This window comes from Oncorhynchus masou, chromosome 6 (genome assembly GCF_036934945.1).
Source record: "Oncorhynchus masou masou isolate Uvic2021 chromosome 6, UVic_Omas_1.1, whole genome shotgun sequence".
In the NCBI taxonomy this organism is placed as follows: Eukaryota; Metazoa; Chordata; class Actinopteri; order Salmoniformes; family Salmonidae; genus Oncorhynchus; species Oncorhynchus masou.
Genome location: NC_088217.1, coordinates 74,179,685 through 74,199,774, shown reverse-complemented (window position 1 = coordinate 74,199,774; position 20,090 = coordinate 74,179,685). Strand labels below are relative to the sequence as shown.

Here is a 20,090-nt window from a genome sequence, read left to right as displayed (position 1 = left end):
ACTATAGTGGGTTGTTCTCAGCTCTCAGTATACTATAGTGGGTTGTTCTCAGTATACTATAGTAGGTTGTTCTCAGTTCTCAGTATAATATAGTGGGTTGTTCTCAGCTCTCAGTATAATATAGTGGGTTGTTCTCAGATCTCAGTATACCATAGTGGGTTGTTCTCAGCTCTCAGTATAATATAGTAGGTTGTTCTCAGCTCTCAGTATAATATAGTGGGTTGTTCTCAGCTCTCAGTATATACTATAGTGGGTTGTTCTATAGTATATATAGTGGGTTGTTCTCAGCTCTCAGTATAATATAGTGGGTTGTTCTCAGCTCTCAGTATAATATAGTGGGTTGTTCTGCTCTCAGTATACTATAGTGGGTTGTTCTCAGTATACTATAGTGGGTTGTTCTCTCAGTATAATATAGTGGGTTGGCTCTCAGTATAATATAGTGGGTGGTTCTCAGCTCTCAGTATACTATAGTGGGTTGTTCTCAGCTCTCAGTATAATATAGTGGGTTGTTCTCAGCTCTCAGTATACTATAGTGGGTTGTTCAGTATAATATAGTGGGTTGTTCTCAGTATACTATAGTGGGTTGTTCTCAGCTCTCAGTATAATATAGTAGGTTGTTCTCAGCTCTCAGTATAATATAGTGGGTTGTTAGTGGGGGTTCTCAGCTCTCAGTATACTATAGTGGGTTGTTCTCAGTATACTCTCAGTATACTATAGTGGGTTGTTCTCAGCTCTCAGTATAATATAGTGGGTGGTTTCAGCTCTCAGTATACTATAGTGGGTTGTTCTCAGCTCTCAGTATAATATAGTGGGTTGTTCTCAGTATACTCTCAGTATAATATAGTGGGTTGTTCTCAGCTCTCAGTATACTATAGTGGGTTGTTCTCAGCTCTCAGTATAATATAGTGGGTTGTTCTCAGCTCTCAGTATAATATAGTGGGTTGTTCTCAGCTCTCAGTATACTATAGTGGGTTGTTCTTCTCAGTATACTATAGTGGGTTGTTCTCAGCTCTCAGTATAATATAGTGGGTTGTTTCAGCTCTCAGTATAATATAGTGGGTTGTTCTCAGCTCTCAGTATAATATAGTGGGTTGTCAGCTCTCTCAGCTCTCAGTATACTATAGTGGGTTGTTCTCAGCTCTCAGTATAATATAGTGGGTGGTGTTCTCAGCTCTCAGTATACTATAGTGGGTTGTTCTCAGCTCTCAGTATAATATAGTGGGTTGTTCTCAGCTCTCAGTATACTATAGTGGGTTGTTCTCAGCTCTCAGTATACTATAGTGGGTTGTTCTCAGCTCTCAGTATAATATAGTGGGTTGTTCTCAGCTCTCAGTATAATATAGTGGGTTGTTCTCAGCTCTCAGTATACTATAGTGGGTTGTTCTCAGCTCTCAGTATAATATAGTGGGTGGTTCTTTGCTCTCAGTATACTATAGTGGGTTGTTCTCAGTATACTATAGTGGGTTGTTCTCAGTATACTATAGTGGGTTGTTCTCAGTATACTATAGTGGGTTGTTCTCAGCTCTCAGTATACTATAGTTGGTTGTTCTCAGTATACTATAGTAGGTTGTTCTCAGTTCTCAGTATAATATAGTGGGTTGTTCTCAGCTCTCAGTATAATATAGTGGGTTGTTCTCAGATCTCAGTATACCATAGTGGGTTGTTCTCAGCTCTCAGTATAATATAGTAGGTTCTCAGCTCTCAGTATAATATAGTGGGTTGTTCTCAGCTCTCAGTATAATATAGTGGGTTGTTCTCAGCTCTCAGTATAATATAGTGGGTTGTTCTCAGCTCTCAGTATACCATAGTGGGCTGTTCTCAGCAGTATAATATAGTAGGTTGTTCTCAGTATATATATATAGTATAATATAGGGTTGTTCTCAGCTATAGTGGGTGGTTCTCAGTATATACTATAGTGGGTTGTGGGTTGTTCTCAGCTCTCAGTATAATATAGTGGGTTGTTCTCAGCTCTCAGTATAATATAGTGGGTTGTTCTCAGCTCTCAGTATACTATAGTGGGTTGTTCTCAGCTCTCAGTATATACTATAGTGGGTTGTTCTCAGCTCTCAGTATAATATATAGTTCTCAGCTCTCAGGTGGGTTGTTCTCAGCTCTCAGTATAATATAGTGGGTTGTTCTCAGCTCTCAGTATAATATAGTGGGTGGTTCTCAGCTCTCAGTATACTATAGTGGGTTGTTCTCAGTATACTATAGTGGGTTGTTCTCAGCTCTCAGTATAATATAGTGGGTGGTTCTCAGCAGTATACTATAGTGGGTTGTTTCAGTATACTATAGTATACTATAGGGTTGTTTCAGTATACTATAGTGGGTTGTTCTCAGCTCTCAGTATACTATAGTGGGTTGTTCTCAGTATACTATAGTGGGTTGTTCTCAGTATACTATAGTGGGTTGTTCTCAGTGTCTCAGTATAATATAGTGGGTTGTTCTCAGCTCTCAGTATAATATAGTGGGTTGTTCTCAGATCTCAGTATACCATAGTGGGTTGTTCTCAGCTCTCAGTATAATATAGTAGGTTGTTCTCAGTATACCATAGTGGGTTGTTCTCAGCTCTCAGTATAATATAGTGGGTTGTTCTCAGATCTCAGTATACTATAATGGGATGTTCTCAGCTCTCAGTATAATATAGTGGGTTGTTCTCAGCTCTCAGTATAATATAGTAGGTTGTTCTCAGCTCTCAGTATAATATAGTGGGTTGTTCTCAGCTCTCAGTATACTATAGTGGGTTGTTCTCAGCTCTCAGTATAATATAGTTGGTTGTTCTCAGCTCTCAGTATACTATAGTGGGTTGTTCTCAGCTCTCAGTATAATATAGTGGGTTGTTCTCTGCTCTCAGTATAATATAGTAGGTTGTTCTCAGCTCTCAGTATACTATAGTGGGTTGTTCTCAGCTCTCAGTATAATATAGTGGGTTGTTCTCAGCTCTCAGTATACTATAGTGGGTTGTTCTCAGCTCTCAGTATACTATAGTGGGTTGTTCTCAGCTCTCAGTATAATATAGTGGGTGGTTCTCAGCTCTCAGTATAATATAGTGGGTGGTTCTCAGCTCTCAGTATACTATAGTGGGTTGTTCTCAGCTCTCAGTATAATATAGTGGGTGGTTCTTTGCTCTCAGTATACTATAGTGGGTTGTTCTCAGTATACTATAGTGGGTTGTTCTCAGTATACTATAGTGGGTTGTTCTCAGTATACTATAGTGGGTTGTTCTCAGCTCTCAGTATACTATAGTTGGTTGTTCTCAGTATACTATAGTAGGTTGTTCTCAGTTCTCAGTATAATATAGTGGGTTGTTCTCAGCTCTCAGTATAATATAGTGGGTTGTTCTCAGATCTCAGTATACCATAGTGGGTTGTTCTCAGCTCTCAGTATAATATAGTAGGTTCTCAGCTCTCAGTATAATATAGTGGGTTGTTCTCAGCTCTCAGTATAATATAGTGGGTTGTTCTCAGCTCTCAGTATAATATAGTGGGTTGTTCTCAGCTCTCAGTATACCATAGTGGGCTGTTCTCAGCTCTCAGTATAATATAGTAGGTTGTTCTCAGTATACTATAGTGGGTTGTTCTCAGCTCTCAGTATAATATAGTGGGTGGTTCTCAGCTCTCAGTATACTATAGTGGGTTGTTTCAGTATACAGTATACTATAGTGGGTTGTTCTCAGTATACTATAGTGGGTTGTTCTCAGCTCTCAGTATACTATAGTGGGTTGTTCTCAGTATACTATAGTAGGTTGTCCTCAGTTCTCAGTATAATATAGTGGGTTGTTCTCAGCTCTCAGTATAATATAGTGGGTTGTTCTCAGATCTCAGTATACCATAGTGGGTTGTTCTCAGCTCTCAGTATAATATAGTAGGTTGTTCTCAGTATACCATAGTGGGTTGTTCTCAGCTCTCAGTATAATATAGTGGGTTGTTCTCAGCTCTCAGTATAATATAGTGGGTTGTTCTCAGATCTCAGTATACTATAATGGGTTGTTCTCAGCTCTCAGTATAATATAGTGGGTTGTTCTCAGCTCTCAGTATAATATAGTGGGTTGTTCTCTGCTCTCAGTATAATATAGTAGGTTGTTCTCAGCTCTCAGTATACTATAGTGGGTTGTTCTCAGCTCTCAGTATAATATAGTGGGTTGTTCTCAGCTCTCAGTATACTATAGTGGGTTGTTCTCAGCTCTCAGTATACTATAGTGGGTTGTTCTCAGCTCTCAGTATAATATAGTGGGTTGTTCTCAGCTCTCAGTATAACATTTAAGTCATTTGGCAGACGCTCTTATCCAGAGCGACTTACATAGTGGGTTGTTCTCAGCTTTCAGTATACTATAGTGGGTTGACTGGGTTTACTGGGTTGCGTTTCCTTTAGAGAGGATAGTCATGCCGGAACAGCCCTTCCAGACATTGTCACTGTACTTGTTCTGTTATGTCTACTGGGTTTGGGCTAGGTCAGGCTTCAGAGGCCTGGTGACCCTGTCAAGGCCAGCGGAGAGAGGGGAGAGACAAGGAGAGGGCTGGGGATGGGTGAGAGCATTCAGTGCATGTCCATGACCACGTACATGCATCTGTATTTGCTTGTGTGTGTGTGTGTGTGTGTGTGTGTGCGTGTGTGTGGATGCCGGTTGTCTCACTCTGGCTTTATTTCTGTTTGTGAGACCAATTCATAAGACCAAACGCTATGCTCAAGCTGCAATTTCCTAATGGACCAGAACACCCATGATCACACAATGACAGGACAGAGCAGACCATGTACTACATCCACAACAGCGCAGGGCAAAATAATCACCTCATTTAAAGTAGCCACTCCTCTTCTTGCTGTGTGCCCATTTAGACAACCCTCCTTTTGAGGGAGGACAATTAAGGGATATTTAGCTGTGCAGAAGAGGAGTCACTTGAGAGACATTAACCGGTAGTGAGTCTGTGTTTTCTCTGGACCTGCCATCTCTGATTACAGTAGACATTGGCTTTATTGAAGAGTAATTCATCAAGGAGCCCTCAAGCATCTCCCTCTTCTTAGACAGAGACACAGCATCACAGGAAGGTATTGGTGCCAACAGTAGGACTCAGATATAAGGGTTCAGGGAAAGGGAGAGAAGGGGATGGATGGAGGTAGGGATGTAGTCTAAAGCGTTTGATAATTGTAGTTTGTGTAATTCTACCAAATCATTTTCAAGTAAATACCATCTCTGTGAAACTGTCCGTACCAGATGCCCGTTGCTCTCTTTAGTCAAGTAACCCTCAGTCAGTCCTCTATCAGATTTAGTGTATGTTTCATGTGACAAACAATGTGACGCGTGACACTGACATTGTATGGACATTCGTAGCATTGCGCTGTCTCTTACATCTAGCAGGCCCCGACGCCATGGCAACAGTAATCAACGGTGGTCAGTGGAAAACACGTAGGTGCGTAGGTGGAGGATGTCTGTCTCTGTCGCTGTGTAAAAGCAGCGTGAGCCGCACATCATATTTCCCTGTCTAGGTCTGGTTTACGCCTGCCTTCAGTTCCTCTGTTCCTCTGTGTCCGCATTGGTTTCTTTTGGACTATTGTTCCCCCTAAGGACAGTCTGACATTGAGACATTGGGGACACGACGCAGAAGCTGAAAGTCCTCTCAAGCTACCTTTGAGGTCCTTAACAGCTCACACGAATGCCATTCCAACTACCTAATTTGCCATGGTTTTAAAAGCCTCACAAAGCCAAGCCACAACAGAGACATTTCTTACACTGTGTTGTGAGCTAAACGGGGAGTAGATTACGCCATATTTTAAGTGAGCTAAACGGGGAGTAGATTACGCCATATTTTAAGTGAGCTAAACAGGGAATAGTTCATGTGAGTGGCCCTGTCTACATGTAAAACTTAAGGGGAGAAATAGAGCACAGTGTTATGCGTCTAGCCTGGTAAACGTCACTCCCAATTCGTCACAGGCCAACTTAATCCTAATTTTTACCATACCACTGTGCTGGAGAGTACAAGCTGTGCAGTTTTGCCAGAGAAGCCTTACTTCATGACGACATCACTGGGAGGCATGTGATAAAGTATAGCCAGCCGTCAGCAGCCAGATATTCAGGCAAGAGGGTGTAACTAGGACACACTGACCCAAAAAAAGCACGCAAATCTGGATTCCATCTCACTGCCATAGCCTTTTGTCTTCTGAAACACTTGGATTTGATTAGTGTTTTACTTCCTTCCTACTTTACTTTTAACTTCGAGTTTTTGAAAATAAATTCTGCCCATTTGAGCTTTAGCATAGCTCTTGAATAGCTCTTGGATGGGACAACTGGAGTAAACAATATGTATAGAAGTCCCTTTCACCCTCAGGAGAGAAATGGATTCAGGGCAAGTGGTCCCTGTTGCCTGCTGATTGAAGCCTGGTGATTGAATCCAGCCCAGGGGGTGTTGTGTGTTTGGGATAGGGTGGATGCGTAGAAGGGTGTCTTAACCCTAACCCCCTTCCTCTGCAAGAACTCATGTTCGTACAGTGGCGTTATCCGAGGTCCTTGAAGATGTCAGCGAGAGACACAGTGGTTAATAAGCGGCTGTTTTTTTCTTCTATTTTCCTCTCTGGAAAAGGGTCGAAACTGCATTCCCCAGCTTTGAGGTCATCACTCCAGGTCGCTTTGTGTCGCTCCCGCAGTAAAGTCATTTATGTGTGTACCCAACCTTCAGCGTTCCCCCTCCCCACTTCTGTTCTTCGCTCTCGTTTGTGTTCCCCAGATCCCTTCTCGTGATTATCTCATAAGATGGTGTTTTCACAGAGGACAGCGTGAACTCAAATGAAAGAAAAACCTGGGCAAACAAGTGCTGTAAATTTGTCCAGGGTTAAATGTTATTATTTTTCTATTGCAGTGTTTCACTAGCTCTTTTCTTGTATCATGGGAGATATCCAGATGAGGAAAGAGAGTCACATAAACAAAACGAATCCACCAAACGATCACAGAAAGGGCAACAACAGAACTTGTGCAAGTATTTAATGTCGAGTTTGATGTCACAACATCTATTGCTGTGAATGTTTATTAGACAGGTCTTGACCACTTATGGGATATTTTGTCATTTATTAGATTGTCGTAAATCCTTTTATGGGAGATTTTCCATACGATTCAGTGATTTCAGTGCAGAGACATGTAGTCACTTGACTGGAGAAAGCGGGCACGTAGTAACTGAGCGATGTAAACATTTGCATTTTGCTCCACGCTCTGAGTTTATGATGACAGAAAGTATTAGGATGGCCTCAGATGAGTGCATTTCATTCTTTTGTAATTTTCCAGATGCATAGTCTGGGAGAAATAACTGAGGTAGTAAATCACTTCACACGGAATCAGGCATAGGAATAAACAATCCAAATACCAGTTATAAAAACAGACACATGGCAGACAGTAGAATATGTCAGGGTTATATATACAATCAGGTTTGAAGGTAAGACCCAGGTGCAGACAATATCGAAGTAACAAAAGTTTATTAAATCGAACACGGGCAGGCAGAGGTACAGGACGGCAGGCAGGCTCAGGGTCAGGTCAGGCAGAGGTCTGTAATCCAGAGTAGTGGGGAAAAGGTACAGGGCAACAGGCAGGCTCAGGGTCAGGTCAGGCAGAGGTCTGTCATCCAGAGTAGTGGGGAAAAGGTACAGGACGGCAGACAGGCTCAGGGTCAGGTCAGGCAGAGGACTGTCATCCAGAGTAGTGGGGAAAAGGTACAGGACGGCAGACAGGCTCAGGGTCAGGTCAGGCAGAGGTCTGTAATCCAGAGTAGTGGGGCAAAGGTACAGGACGGCAGGCAGGCTCAGGGTCAGGTCAGGCAGAGGTCTGTAATCCAGAGTAGTGGGGAAAAGGTACAGGGCAACAGGCAGGCTCAGGGTCAGGTCAGGCAGAGGTCTGTAATCCAGAGTAGTGGGGAAAAGGTACAGGGCAACAGGCAGGCTCAGGGTCAGGTCAGGCAGAGGTCTGCCATCCAGAGTAGTGGGGAAAAGGTACAGGACGGCAGGCAGGCTCAGGGTCAGGTCAGGCAGAGGTCTGTAATCCAGAGTAGTGGGGAAAAGGTACAGGACGGCAGGCAGGCTCAGGGTCAGGTCAGGCAGAGGTCTGTAATCCAGAGTAGTGGGGCAAAGGTACAGGACGGCAGGCAGGCTCAGGGTCAGGTCAGGCAGAAAGGTCAGAAACAGGCACTATAGACAGGACAGGAGCAAGGGGGAAATGCTGGTAGGTCTGAATGAACAAAACGAACTGGCAACAGACAAACAGAGAACACAGGTATAAATACATAGGGGATAATTGTGAAGATGGGCGGCACGTGGAGGGGGTGGAGACAACCATGAAGACAGGTGAAACAGATCAGGGTGTGACAATACACTATACGTTGTACTATAGTTGAGTCACAAAAAGCAATTGTCTATACAACCAATGTACACACAACCAGCAATAACAGAGGTGTGACGCATAATGGAGCATGTGAAGAAGAAATTAGTAATATTATTAGAAATGCGTGTTTATGTTTCATGTGTTGGGGAGTAGTAACATTCCACATTCTGTCCAACTGTTAGTCTTTTTGTTATTCCCCTCTGAACCTTTCTCCTCTCATTGCCACAAATATTAATGACTTGACTATGAAATATGTCGACCATCAATAGGATCATTCTATGCCAGAATCAACAGTGGAAAAATTAAGCACAGTGCTAAATACAATAACAAAAAATGTCCCTGCTGCTGAACATTAGCACAAGAAGCAGGTTAAAGGTTACAGAGAAAATCCCAAGGCTCAAGATGTGCTGAAGATGACTCAGGTCAGATTGAATATGAGCCTTACACTTTCAAATTTTTACATTGTGAGGGAGGAAGCTGGGAGGGACCTGCACTTTTGAATTATTTCTCACTTGTTGGATTAGGCCTACACTTTGACGAGCTGTGAGTATATTGCAAGAAGAGCTCAGGATAATATGCATGTTATATGTTTGTAGGCTTCAGTATGGACTCTTGGTTAGGTTGACATTTGCCAGACACGTTAATGAGGCATTTGTTCTACAACAAGATGAAGATGGAATGTATAGTGTCGGGCATTCTCATCCTACTCACTAACTCACACAGCTGTGTGGAAACAGAATGAAGTGGATTGCTCAACATAACATAGCAGTGGCCAGTTTGGAATCTGAACTGGCAACCTTTTCTCAATAGAGAGGTGTGGGAGCTTAAGCATGTCTTCTGTTTCACTTAATAAACCACTGCTGCTAACCTTTTCTTTTTGATCAGCTTTCCTTCTTGAGTTAAACTCTCCCACTGCCAGGGTTTGAACACCGAGAGCGCTGCTCGGTTGGGACAAACCGCTCCATGTTGTGTGATGCAACACATCTGGAGTTTTGGGATTTTCTGCCACGTTCCTTCCTCCTTCTCCTCCTTCTCCCTCCTCTTCAGCACAGGCCGCTATGTCAGCGTGTCAGCTACAGTCACACCGGGACTATCAAACTACCCTTTAAGGAGACAAAGGATTTATCCAGGGGATCACAAAGTGGCTCCTTCAGATATGAACTCATGCTTACCCAGTGGAGTGAACTCAATGAGTTGGAAAGAATACATCTATAGTACTATGACCTATTAATTTTTAATTATCTTTCTATGTTTATTTCAGTTGAGCAGGGTTGGCCAAACTAACACGTTTCCCAGGTTCCATACTCAGATTGTAACAATGATGACGTCAGTTGATCGTGATCATGCACTTTGATATAGCTGTACTGTAGTGTAATGCAAACACCCTCCTTTCCTTTTAGTCAGCAGATTTCACTTTGCTGTGCCTCACACATTCTTCAGATGTTTACATGTCTCGTTCTGATTACACCAGTATTCAGCCTGTTGTGTGTGTGTGTGTGTGTGTGTGTGTGTGTGTGTGTGTGTGTGTGTGTGTGTGTGTGTGTGTATGAATGTGCGTATAGCCTACATACCCTAATCATGTGCTGCATGTCATTTTCAACCGAGTCCCCTGAGGTTTAACCATGCCCCCGTGCTGGTACAGTATTAATGTCCTCTATAAGAGCTCATGAGTACATGAGTACATGAGAGACGGACAGTGAAGAAAGTTTCCCAATAAACCCTTAGCCAACTTGCCAATAGAGAGCAAGGGAAATGGTTTGCATTAACTCAAGTGAATAGGAGTCTGGAAAATGTATTGTAAACCCCTCACAGGAGGCCAGTATTAGTCCCTGTGCACTGTGACCTGACAAAACCGCTTTATTTCATGTTTGTGTTCGTAGAAATTGCAGGCAAACCTTGGCCAGTATTGCTCAAGTCTGGTCTCACACAAAGCATTGCACAAACTCAGCAATGTCCCCCTAAAGCCCAAATGGACTTTTTCATTTATTTATTTTATTTTTAGCCACTAGTTCTCTTTAATATCCTTTTAACAGTAGTGTGACACATAGCCATCGTGCATAACTTTGGAGTCTGAGGGTCTCATCTATAGCCCCCCCCCCACCGCAAACAATGCACAGAAGGGGTTTTGCGTAGTGGTGACATCACAACATATTCATTTCCCTGCATATTTGTAAGTTTCTGTAGAAGCAATGGGGTGAACTGTTTATGTTTTAATCCAACTACACACCGCTGTGACAACCATGCATAATACAGCCTAATTGTACAACGGGAGGGTGACTGAGTAAACAGCCTATAACAGTTTGTTCCACTGATAGAGGGTTAGATGAAATGGACCCCGGGTGCACTGGAAAAGGCACCTTTTCAATCGCCTATGTGTGCGTTTTGTAAATGTTTTAGGGGAACTCAGTCGGGGTCTCAACGTACTGACGAGAGTTAGAAAAGTAGTGCATCAGCAGTTGTCCACTTGTTATGTCAGTCACTCAATTAGCCCATGTCAGATAGCTTTTTACATTTTTTGTATTGCTAGGTAAAGTAGTCTAGCCAGCTATATAGACCTTCTATATAATAGGCCTAATCATCACCAGTTTACCTTACCTGACATGCAGGGCATCTGCTCAGGGCCCCATCCTCAACTGAATATACAATTGGTTTTCAGGGACAAGGTATCTTCAACCTAGCTATATGTTTTCCCCTGAAAACCGAATGTGGGGACCCACTCAGGCGTTTCTTTTACAACCACTACATTAGGTTACAGGGGCCCTGACCTCCAGTCATTCTCACACAGATATCATGAACATGGCATAAGTACTGGAAAAATATATAGAACTGCAAGAAATGAGCTTTGAAATGGCAAAAGTGTCTCACTACCCCATGGAAAAATGTGTAGAATTGCAGGAAATGCATTGTATCACTGCACACAAAAAATGCACGGTATATCTTTATGTTGTTGTTGCACTGGCCGTTCATCCCTTTCACTTTCTCCACTCGCTCTCCGAGTGCTCCCTTGAGGTGCCCCGCCTTTAGCCCCTCTCCCCTACTAGTTTCCTCTCTGTTCAGAACCGCGGCGCAGCATCGCAAACTTCAGCAGTAGGTCCACTACAGAGCCGAGTAGCCAGCATGGAGCGGGAGCTGTTGCGCACTGACACTGCTGTCCTCCGTGGCATGCATAACCTCCAACCGTACAAGTGTTGTCTTATTCGGGGATTTGACTATTCAGCGTAAACCTGTTACAATTGTTTTTTTTTTGTGTAGCTTTTTTGTTCAATCGAAACTGATGATACAGCGAGTGGTGAGGATATAAGGATAACGCTCGTTCCGTTACTTTTGGAGGGATTCGATGAACATTTATTTTCTTTCCTCGTTCACTTTTGGATAGGCTACTTTATATGTGGACACTTGTTCTGAATCATGGGCGACTCCGTATTCTTGGAGAGGCACAATTCTTACCTTGTAAGTATTCTGCGTGATGCTTATCTCTATACAGACTGTGGTTAAGAAGTATGGTAGCTGAGACATAGGCTTCCTCCTGTATTTGTTTATGTTAGAGGACAGAGATGGGAGGACATTGTTTCCTGAAAAGAAATGACTGACACATTGTGCAGCATCGACATGAATCCAGGCTATGTGCTATATGCACACTTGTTTTACTTCTTCCTCCAGGCAGTAGTGTTTTAGCCTCACCTCATTTCCGCTGCTATTCAAATTACCATCGAACCATGCCAACTCAAATCTGTTAGTTTCACACATAATAGGCCATCCAGTGTCCTTCCCCGATGTCAAAACAGGAGAGGAGAGAGCCAGAGGCAGCTAAGGTCAGTGGTAGGCTGCCTCATGACTCTGGAGAGTTATGTGGCTGGCTGAGTGGATGTTACCACAGAGATGAAGAAAGAACAGAACAAGCAAAACCATACGTCTTCTTTTCCTCACTGTCAGCTCAGGGTTCCAGTGCAGTGAGTGCACTCAGGCTTCACATAGCGCTCTGAGCATAGAAAGCAACAGGTTTTGTGTAGCCTTTAATGCCCTGTGCTTTTGAAACCGCAGTGTCTCCAGTATTTCATGAACTGAACATGTTGTCGTTTCCTACCATCAGCCCACAGTCTTCCCTCTTGTGCTAACTTCACATTCTATATCGCTTCTTATTAGAGAGAGAGAGAGAGAGAGAGAGAGAGAGGTGGTCTAATGATGCAAGGGTCAGAGAGGCAGAGTAGAGCATAGAGAGAAACACACACACGCCTTACACCTGTCAGAATGTGTTGCATGTTTGCTTAATCCCAGCATGCATTAAGGGCTCATTCCAAAGTAACACGTGATTAGATAACCCTTCAGAAACATGTTAATTTACACGTTTCGGGTATTTAAAAGATATGGGGGTTACATAAAACATTATAGGAGCTCTGTGTCCCAATGACCCCATGTTGCCACAATTGTGTTTTGATGCAGTTGACTCCATCAGGCACCACAGAGGTGGTAGATAAGGACAAATCAAATCCATGCTGTCGGTGATCGCAGATAATACCTGAACTAATGCAGCTATAGCCTCTTTAGCAATTGTGAGTGGTGTCTTTTGTTTACGTAGTGGAGTCTTAACCAAATCGTGAAGTGACAAAGAACTCTTCTGCTTGTAAATCCTCATGGGTGGTTAGATCAGCATTGCGTGTTGCTGTCTTTCCCCTTGGAAATGAATCTACTGCCCACTGAGGCTGTTCAGTGGGTTGACTTCCCTTTATGAGCTATGTTTTTGAGGTGAAGACTCATAAAAGCGCAACCAAAGATTGAAAAACAATACAGATTTCTTTGGCTTCACTGGCCAACACTGTGGTCTCCCAACTGACATTTCTTCTTGAGGGGTATGAAATGTAGCGTGTATGAAAAGCCCATGCAAGTGTGTAGACTCTTAAGTTGTGGTATCACTCACACACAGTTTACTTAGATAAACAACATGTTTGCATCTCTCTCCCGAAATGAACTGGTTGTTCAACTTCCACAGTCTCTAGAGTTATGAATGTCATGTGGACTGTAAGCAACACATTGCACATATCATATTGCAGAGTGCCTTGGTTTTCATTGTAACTATTTAAGCAGACTCCACCTAGCCTAAGACACAGCAACCTAAGTGCTGCTGCCTCGAGTGTGTAGGAGTGGTTTATGGTTGGCTGTTAGTAGTGAACTCTCTGGCATATCACTGCCGGGTAATATCACTGCCGAAGGATCCCAAAGTTGGAGACAAAGCGTGGAAAGGAGGATTAGGTCTGCATAAGCTTTCCCCATCAGCCTTCCAATAAACAAATTCCATATTCTGAAATTTTGTCATTTTGTCCACTGTGTATAAATATTCCAGATTCTAGTGTCATACCGATTGGAGATATTGAGTATTTGAAGAGGAGAGAGAGAGCAGCACCATGCCGGTTGCCGAAGCATAAACTTTGAATCTGTCTGGTAAGCGGCCATGTGGCTCTGCTCTACTTGGCTCTTTATTTTTATTTTACCTTTATTTAACTAGATAAGTCAGTTAAGAACAAATTCTTATTTTCAATGATGGCCTAGGAACAGTGGGTTTACTGCCTGTTCAGGGGCAGAACGACAGGTTTGTACCTTGTCAGCTTGGGCGTTTGAACTTGCAACCTTCCGGCTCGAACCACTAGGCTACCCTGCCGATAGGTCCTTGAGCAAGGCACTTTACCCTAATTTGCTCTTTACCCTAAGAGCATCTGCTAAATGACACAAATGTAAAAAATGATCAGATGCCACTGGATTGGTTTTCACCGAGGTTGGTCTCCCCTTTGTTCCGGACCATTCCCAGATGGGTGTTATTACATGGTTGTTATCTAATGTGTTTGGATTCTTTCTTCCAATGCTTTTGTCTTGGTGGATTTTGAGGATCCATGATGAATTCTCTCTTCCTCATTTGGCCAAACATCTGCTGCCTGCTTCCTCCTTGACTAAAATGGTGATGTGTTGATGTCATCTGGTGGCTGGTTTTAGTGTCAGGGCATTACACAGGATGGCACGTGCTTGTGGCATGGTTAGAGGAAGTGACGTCAACCTCAACTGCCACTCACTCTGCTGAGGCTGGATCCTGCTACTCCGGCTTGTATCACTGTTGTACGAAAGCTGCATCTTTACTCTCCCCTGGCTCTCCATTGTGTCCTTTAACCTTTTACTGCAGTGGGGAACTCAGGGTCACACAGAGTGTTTCTTGGTAGTCTTATTAAACAGATCTACTTTATACCAAAAGTATACACCTCACACACATGGTTATGGGCTTAAAAAAACAAGACCCCTGTACCATGTCAGGTATAGAGTTGAAATTTATTCAATTTTGAGTTTGCATCCCAATATTATATGTTATAGACATCACAGAAGACTGAAATATAACAACATTGTTTGACATAGAAACATAAACCTTTTTTGAAATGGTTATTCATTTTGAAAAATATGAATAACATTCCACCCATGAGGCCACTAGAGGGTGCTTTGATCATATGACTGCAGGAAATGGGTACAGATTTGGTACATTGTGTGATGTAGCAACAGACCTATTGTCTACTGTGTGCATGTGACTGACTCAGAGAGAGGAAGCAGACAGAAAGTCAGACACGTTGACTACAGATCGGATTGTTTAATTGTTGATTAATTGAATGACTGATTACATACGTGCTGGTGTTGTCAGCTGACCTTCAAAAGACTTCTGTATCACAGTGGCTGGGCCACTGTCTCTGTCCCCCTGTCCACACGCTCTCTCTCGCCCTCCTGCCTCTCCCCCTAACCGAGGCAACACTGGCCAAAAGGAACCTGCATCCACCCTTTCCCCTATCCCGGAGACACTCAGAGAGCCTCGTCAGTCTGAGGGCCAAGTACCTGCCCAGACAGGCTCCAAATTCCTCTCATTGTTCTAGTACTAAGTAGATGTTTCGTAAAGGGGTCTGGTCTGACCCCCGTACCTGTTTTCCGCTCACCTTGTCCTTGTTGTTTCCTGAAGGCTGTTTGCTTTGGCCCAACCACAACCACTCCCTCTGCAAATAGGACTCAGGTGATCGGCCGCACAAAGACGGCTGTTTCAAGGCACCTGACTCCATGATTAAATCAAATCAAATCAAATGTATTTTTATAGCCCTTCGTACATCAGCTGATATCTCAAAGTGCTGTACAGAAACCCAGCCTAAAACCCCAAACAGCAAGCAATGCAAGTGTAGAAGCACAGTGGTGAGGAAAAACTCCCTAGAAAGGCCAAAACCTAGGAAGAAACCTAGAGAGGAACCAGGCTATGTCGGATGGCCAGTCCTCTTCTGGCTGTGCTGGGTGGGGATTATAACAGAACATGGCCAGGATCCTATGGCCTCCAGGATGTTGCACAGTTCCAACAGTGTTTGAGTAGATTTCTATTGATTCTGATTGAGTTAGAGCTGTTCTAGTTCTAACATATCTATTTCTATCAAGGCTTTACTTTTTTTCTGTTACTGGCAATTGCAGTGATTTCAGCCAATATGGTCAAACTAATGATACAGTATAACACGTTGTATTGGACTGTGATGAAACAGATTCAGTGTGTTGGATCTCTACTTACGGTTCTGTAATCTGACCAGAACCTCACATATAAATAAAAGGAATAAGCTGTACTGTTTAATATCATTTTCAAAAAACATTTTAAGAGGTCAGACTGATTTCTTATTTTATTTATTTATTGATTTGAGTAGTATTTATTGTAGGATTAAAACTGCCGTAACAGCCCAATGGGGCTCAAATGTTGGACGTTAAAATCGGATGCAGTTATTTTGTTCCAGTGCCCATTTAGCCTGGGACTGGAAAATCCTGTGGTGTTACAGAGGTCAAAAGGTCTAAAGGTGAGACAGGGGTCAGCACATCTCTGTCATCTGATTCACTTTTCTGATATGTCTCTCTGTGTTAGGTCAAAGGTCATGGAGCTCACTGAACTGCAGTCAAGGAAATGTTCAGGATCGGGGGAGTGTGGCTAGGCTAACTCAACCAGCCAGGGGAGAGGAACATTCAAAGAAAAAGCTTATGCAGCTACACTCAAAAACTTAGACGATGTATGGGAAAATAGTGGGATATGCTTCCGATGGGAATAGTGTCCAAATTAACTCTGCAAGATTCCCTGCTTCCCTGTAAATTCCTTTTGATGATGTAGATATAAAAAGCTTTTTATATATTTTTCCCTGATCAAAAACCTGGAACTCCTTGACAAATTCATATTCTTTGCTTACATGGAGCCAATTTCCTGCAGCGCCCAAGACACTTGCAATTGAATGGATAGAAAGGACATTCCCACTTGATTTCCCATGGACACTTGAATGCTCCGAAGAGTTATAGTTACAAGAGCGAACGAACATAGCACTTTATTTTAGACTGTAAAGTGAGTGTAATGGTTCTACGTTCAATTTCTATTCCTGGAAACAGAAGCACTGCCAATCTAGATGATGAAGAGCACATATTCTACCATATAAGGAGAATTCTGCAGACTACTTATTCACAGAAGGTTACAGGCCTAAGAGGGCTTGTGCTGATTTTATGTGTAAACGGGTGTCTATGCTTGAGTGCTCATGTGAGTGAATGTGTGTGTGTGTGTGTTGTGGCGTTCACAGGTCTGTGTATGGGTGGCCATAGTTAATTCAAGCCTAGTGTGTGACCTCTTAGCTCATGCTGATGTGGCTGGTGACACTTTGCTTCTTGGAAGTCCAGTATCGTGAAAATGTGACAGCTGACATGCAAAACATTTCGGGACTGTATCAACAGTGGACTAATGAAAAAAAATATATATATAGTTTTTGAACGGATTTTCCCTTTAAGAGTAGATTGTTTCCATGCTGAGGTGAGGAATGTCAGGCCGACAAGTGTGTCTACGCATACAACACCAGCACACACACAGGCACGCACACACCAGCACACACACAGGCACGCACACACACACACACACACACACACACACACACACACACACACACACACACACACACACACACACACACACACACACACACACACACACACACACACACACACACACACACACACACACACACACACACACACACACACACACACACACACACAGCCCAGTGTGTGACCTCATCATCATACACGGAGGCCGAACGAGGTTAAGCATCACTGATTAGTGAATTTTCAACTACACTGAAATTCCACTCAATATGTTATATTTACCACATCAAAGCTCTTACATCAGGATGACATTCCTCCTCATTACAGTTGAAATACTGCACCCTTCACTTTTAACTGGTTGCGGTAAACATTGTATGTGGCTGAAAAAAAGCAGAACGTGCTTGTCTCCCCCCCTCTCCTGGCATGTTTGCTGGTCGTGTCTTGTGACTGTGAGCTGATAGCTCCTCTCTCCATCAGAGGATTCCAACAGGCAGGGTCAGAGGTGCATGGCACAGAGGAAACACCAACGGGATGAGCGGGAGACCGAACAACCATCCGTCAGAAGTGATGTGGGGCTTGAGGGCTGTCTCCTCTGCCTTCAGTCTCTCTTATCTCTTATCTCCAGCATGTGGACATTTATCTTGTGTCTGACAGCCTTGTGTGGTTAGACTGAGCGTCTCTCTCTCAATGGACTGGGCGAGCAAAGTTCCTTTAGGAAGAAAAAGTTGTTTGTCACTTATTCCATCCAATTTGTAAGTCGCTCTGGATAAGAGCGTCTGCTAAATGACTTAAATGTAAATGTAAATGTAATGTTTTGTATTCAAGACAAAGGAAATGTCCGTGGCTTAAGTACAAGCACTGTTCTATAGGTGATGTCATGATGGACCTTTCTTTCCCATTTGCCAGTAACGTGACATCACACCTCGTTAGTATATATCCCAGGTCTAGAGCTAGCTGTGTATCCCCAATGAGACCCCCTCCAGACTCAACGTAAAAATGACAAAGAGCTTCCCACTTTTCTTCATAGGGTTACTGTGATGTCAGAAGGAAAGAGAGAGAGAAAGCGAACAAAACGATAGTGTTTTCCTTCTTTTTCTTTGAAAAGGCCGCAAAGGCTGCTCCCCACCCCTCTCTCTTAGACCCTGAGTCTGCTCCCCAGTTTAGCTTGGAGGGTCCTTGTCTAAGAAAACATTCAGGGAAGAACGTTAAGGTCCAGCACTTTATCTCTTCCCTTGCCAAGTCCTACAGAGTATGAAAGGCTGGGTGGTTCTAGTGACAGTCAGCAGATAGCTGGATTAATGGCCAGACCTCCTGCTTTCCAAGATGAATCTATTTTAACTGTGGTAAAGAAGTCCCAAACGAAGGTGAAATCATACCAGGAAACTAGCTAAATAAGTATACAGATACATGGTGTGATTAAGACTCTCCAAAATATCTGACTAAATTGTATTTTTAGAAAGGGTGTACCAAAATGGATTGATTTTTTATTCATTCAACCCAAAAGTTGTCAACAGGGATTTCTATATGCAGCGGAAGTGCTCTCTAATTGTCAGGTATTATGGCCTGTCGATGACTCACTGAAGAACGGGTCACCGCCAGGATTTGTGTATTTATGAAATGACACTTTTAGTGGAAGATACTTTCTAATAGGTAGTTTGGGAGTCATTTGTTACTGTAAGGGATGTTGAGGAGGAAGTTGTGAGTGCAGGGGAACAGAATTAAGTCATTGTCTTATAAACACACCAGTACACCACCATCTGGGGTGTGTGTGTGTGTGTGTGTGTGTGTGTGTGTGTGTGTGTGTGTGTGTGTGTGTGTGTGTGTGTGTGTGTGTGTGTGTGTGTGTGTGTGTGTGTGTGTGTGTGTGTGTGTGTGTAAGGAAAGCAGTACATCTATAGACATGACAACCTACCAGCGTTAGACTGTGTTTATAGTGGAGCTATACCGTGATGCTAATTAAAAATGCCTCATTAATACTCATCAACAAGTATTCAGACTGTTGGACGACATTCATCATCATGCACAAATGAATTGAACACTGACTACACCCACAGTTCAAATGCCGATGGTAACACTCGGCTAAAAGGGAAAGTTGTCCACAACGCTGAACTCCAAAGAGGTCAGCTGAATGTTGCAGTGCTAGAGGGAGGAGGTATAGAGCCGGGCAACTCAGATCAATAATCTGCCAGGAAAATCAATAAAGCACCAGCCTCCCACCCTGTGACCGAACCGACCTGGCTGATATATGCAGCCCTGGTTCTGGAAAGCTGGGCACTGTTGCCACACACACACACCTCTGCTGGAAGAACTTCCTGAGTTGAAAGAAATTAGCAGCAATGGCTGACTGTGGCAGCTTGTGACATTGTGAGTCGTTGTTAAATCAAGTCCAACTGGTAAATCAAACTGTAGTAGTGTTATTGTGCACAAAACTAGATAAGGACAAAATTCAACATACATGCCACACACATGCCTGTATGGGTGCACACGCACACAGATGCATACACACACACACATACACACGCACACACACACACACACACACACACACACACACACACACACACACACACACACACACACACACACACACACACACACACACACACACACACACACACACACACACACACACACACACACACACACACACACACACACACACACACACACACACACACACACACACACACACACACACACACACACAAAAGAAACAAAACTTTGAAAGGCTTTTCTCTGAGGTGGAAGAAAGTGTTCAACTTGTTCAACCATCAAGTAATGGTGACCTTTTGTGCCACGGTCAAATATCATCCAAGTCATACCGACATACCGGCATTCTGAT

General features: G+C 43.2%; 1 protein-coding gene across 3 annotated transcripts in view; it reads left to right on the top strand.

The window, feature by feature from the left end:
• LOC135542595 (rho GTPase-activating protein 6-like) overlaps positions 1-20,090 on the top strand; it is an 88,697-nt gene that overhangs the window by 31,633 nt on the left and 36,974 nt on the right. Inside the window, exon 1 of one of the 3 annotated variants that reach the window (XM_064969692.1) lies at positions 11,388-11,803. The exons of the other annotated variants lie outside the window; for them this stretch is intronic. Within the exon in view, the coding sequence (XP_064825764.1) occupies positions 11,762-11,803 (42 nt within the window). The 5' untranslated portion in view covers positions 11,388-11,761. Of the gene's footprint in view, positions 1-11,387; positions 11,804-20,090 lie in introns of those variants that run through there. 3 annotated transcript variants of the gene reach the window in all.